This window comes from Dendroctonus ponderosae, unplaced genomic scaffold, assembly GCF_020466585.1.
Source record: "Dendroctonus ponderosae isolate FM_Combo_2020 unplaced genomic scaffold, Dpon_F_20191213v2 Dpon_F_20191213_7, whole genome shotgun sequence".
In the NCBI taxonomy this organism is placed as follows: domain Eukaryota; kingdom Metazoa; phylum Arthropoda; class Insecta; order Coleoptera; family Curculionidae; genus Dendroctonus; species Dendroctonus ponderosae.
Window position 1 is genome coordinate 6,881,018 of NW_026018916.1, and position 3,442 is coordinate 6,884,459.

Sequence of the window (3,442 nt, forward strand, 5' to 3'; positions counted from 1 at the left end):
AAAATAAAATTATTATTGCCATCATGCGTTAAACGAGTTCAATATTTTATAGTTTCTATTAATGTATGAAGTTATCACTTCTGTCGAGCGTCCCGTGACGCACACCATTTTTTTTCAAAGAGAAACGACATTTTTAAATAGAATAATGATCGAGTTAATTTTACTGATGGATCCACGATTTTTAAATTGATCTAACTAAATTATATGGCCAGCTGTTGAACAATCGACTCATTTCATAAGTTTTGGTATAGTATAGTACCTACATGGTATAGTACAGAAATACCCCGAGTCGCTACTGTTTACCAAACTGTAGTCATTTGATCTGTTTTCTAAAAATATGTCAAATCATAAAACCCAACGAATAATATCATATAACAAAAGACAAGGGCATCGTCTTTTGTTAGTGGCCGAGGGCGTCAACTTCAAGCAGTGGCGGAACTTCGACTTTCGTCTCGCGTACGGTATACTGTTGATATACATTGATCCTCGGTGAAAACTAGCCGGAAAAAGTTTAAAGTTTTGAAAAAAACGGCTTCGATAATGTTGTCAAAACAGTCAAGCTGTCAGCGTGCGTGGCGAAAATAATTACTTTCCACACGGGATGAGTAAAATTTAATTGAATAACTGACGGAGAGGTAAATTATCATTGTCATGTCATTGTAATGAGTAAATGTGATTATTTCGCTATCGAAAACAGTGGCGAGACTGTGTACTTTCCACCAGGAGATCAACAAAAATAGATTTATTCCGCAAAACTTTTTGCTTTATTAAGGCTTATCGCAAAGTGCTGATCATTGAAAAATTGCCTGAAAAAAGTACAACCTCTGTTATCAAATTATTGTTGGACATTTTGAAATGTGTCTCTATCAATTAACCCGCTTGCACCAGTAATCATATTTTGTATATCCTGAATATTTCCGGACAGTTTTGTATACAATTGTCTTAAAATAATCTCAGGGGCAGCTATCCATAGAAGTTGAATCTGTTGATCTTGCTGGTCATTCTACAACGTCTCCTCTGTGAATCCATTTGTCAGGGAACCTATCGTTTAGCCATGGCCGAACACGCAATGCATAATGTGGCTCTTCCACATACGCCATCCTGCTGAAAGTGTAAATTTTGTTCAATGAACCAAAAGTTTCCTCGTTCACCCACTTGGTTTTCTAAAGACAGTGTAATGAGTGGATCGATTTTATTTTGCAAAACGTTGGACGATTCACGAGTTAGATCATTCAAGTTTTGTTCGATAAATTGGGTTCCGAAGGTTCCGAACGTTATTTGCGAATACCAGATCGTATAATTGCTGGAAATATTAAACACTTAAGGGGAGATCGCTAATTTCTTCTAATAAACCAAAACTTATTTTAAATGGAAATATAGTTGGTTGAGAAACCTCTGTACAACAGTCATGCTGAATTGAAGGGCACTAATCTATCTCTCTAAGAAAACTAACTCAGTTTCTCATCAATCACAGGGCAAAGCCTAAATGCAGCATCTACTGGAAAGCCTTTAGAATGCGGAGGAGTTGAAAATTATGATATCGCCGCAGCGTTAGGTGCATTTAAAGCTTTAGAAACGTTTATTAATAATGGAGAAATCATGCTGAAAACTGGTTGCATCAAAACTGGTTTGAAGAATAAAAGGTTTATAATTCAGGTGAGCTTTTCTGCGTGGATTCCGTTTAGGTTGCAGCCATGTTTCACTTAGGGCTTGGGAAAAGTGGGAAGACCCTTGGGAGTCATGTTGATTGAGAATGGAGCTATATGTGTTGGAGTTAAAGAGGAAGATGCTTACTTGTATGACGCCAAAGGAATAGATTTATATGTAAGTGGTTCTATTACTGACTAGCGGCATTTTAAACGAGAAACTTTGGATCAAGAAGATTAAGAAAAATAGTAAACGGTACGCGAGACAAAACTTCGCTCTTGTACCGTAATTACTATAGGTTGATTGCACATAACTTGAATAAAAATAAATCAAATAGAAAATATTACTTTGTGGGAGATATCAGCAAAAGTATTTAAAATTGAAAGTAAAGTTTCGTTGGTCACGTTAAGCTTGTATCGAGCAGATAATTGGAATGTGTTTTGATAGACAGATATATGCTTTGATTGTCGCAAATAACATATGGTCAAACACATTTTAATATTATGACTTTTACTGCACCATGTGAGAATTTTAGGAGTTGTATAAATACAAAGATGATCATGGCACTATTGAGAATTTTGGCATATCGAAAACGGAGTTTCCTGACTCTATTTTCACAGAGGAATGTGATATCTTGGTACTAGCAGCTCGCCAGAAGAGTTTAGTCTGCTACATAGCTAGAGACGTGAAAGCCAGGGTAATTTTAGAAGCTTCAGGTGAGCTTCCATGCACTGTAGTAACGTATTATCTTCATTTTAAACGTTGCGTTTCTGCAGATGGTCCGGTTACCCCCACATCCCATAAAATTCTGACGACCAAATCCAAATTAGTTATTCCCGATATCTATGCAAGTTCGGGCGCTGCAGTGATCTCATATTTTGAATATTTGAGAAACTTACAACAAATTGGTTTACCAACAGACAATGTATTAAGGTCTTAAGACAAATAGCCTAAACATACCAAAGCACAGATTTTTTACGTTGACTAATGCTTACAGGTTTAGTACAAACATTCATCAGCAGATTTTTCAAAGTATGAATCAAGCCCAACTTAAAGTAAATGGTAGCTCTCAGACACAGTATAACGTGTTCTTACCGTTGGACCATAATTTCTGCACAAACTCGATTGAATGTGTATACTCTTCAGTCGGACAGGTAAATTTGCAACAAACAAATGTTTTGCGGGTAGTTCCACAATATGGATTTTGTATCTCAAAAAAATACCGATGATCAGTGATGACCAGAAGTATGATTTTTTGAGAAGTTTTATTTTGTAACGATTTCACTTTGCTAATGAACGCAACCTGATTACTAAAGCTCAAAACTGTCTTTCAACGGGCCGTATTCTAATTTACAAATTTTGTCCTGACCCACACCCCAGTTGATTTGGATCAAAATTAATAACTCACATTTGATTCTATCCATTGATGTGAGGTAATGTACAGTTTGCGAGACATGCTAATTTTAGGCACCTTTCTGACCCGTTTTTGTTCCATTACCTGTGTTTAGTCTGACAATAACACTCAGAAAAAACAGATTTGTAATGTAGGTGGCATTATCTGATTTTGAAATGCACCTAATAGCAAATATGGATACTAAGAACAACGAACAAATGAATTAAGGATATGACATCTCCATCCGAGGAGTTGGCAAAACTCAAAAAATCAGAAGCACTCCCACCAAGGCTCTACGGACTACCCAAGAGGTTGCACTCGTCGTTATCGCCCGGGGAAATCCTTGTGAGTTTTGATGTGGTTTCATTGTTCACAATGGTACCAATCAGGGAGGCAATGGAA

General features: G+C 36.7%; 1 protein-coding gene across 1 annotated transcript in view; it reads left to right on the forward strand.

The window, feature by feature from the left end:
* LOC109534660 (glutamate dehydrogenase, mitochondrial) overlaps positions 1 to 3,442 on the forward strand; it is a 9,634-nt gene that overhangs the window by 4,143 nt on the left and 2,049 nt on the right. Inside the window, exons 5-9 of the mRNA XM_019900403.2 lie at positions 1,475 to 1,656; positions 1,708 to 1,824; positions 2,183 to 2,363; positions 2,424 to 2,580; positions 2,645 to 2,801. Coding sequence (XP_019755962.2) covers positions 1,475 to 1,656; positions 1,708 to 1,824; positions 2,183 to 2,363; positions 2,424 to 2,580; positions 2,645 to 2,801 — 794 coding nt within the window. The remainder of the gene's footprint in view (positions 1 to 1,474; positions 1,657 to 1,707; positions 1,825 to 2,182; positions 2,364 to 2,423; positions 2,581 to 2,644; positions 2,802 to 3,442) is intronic.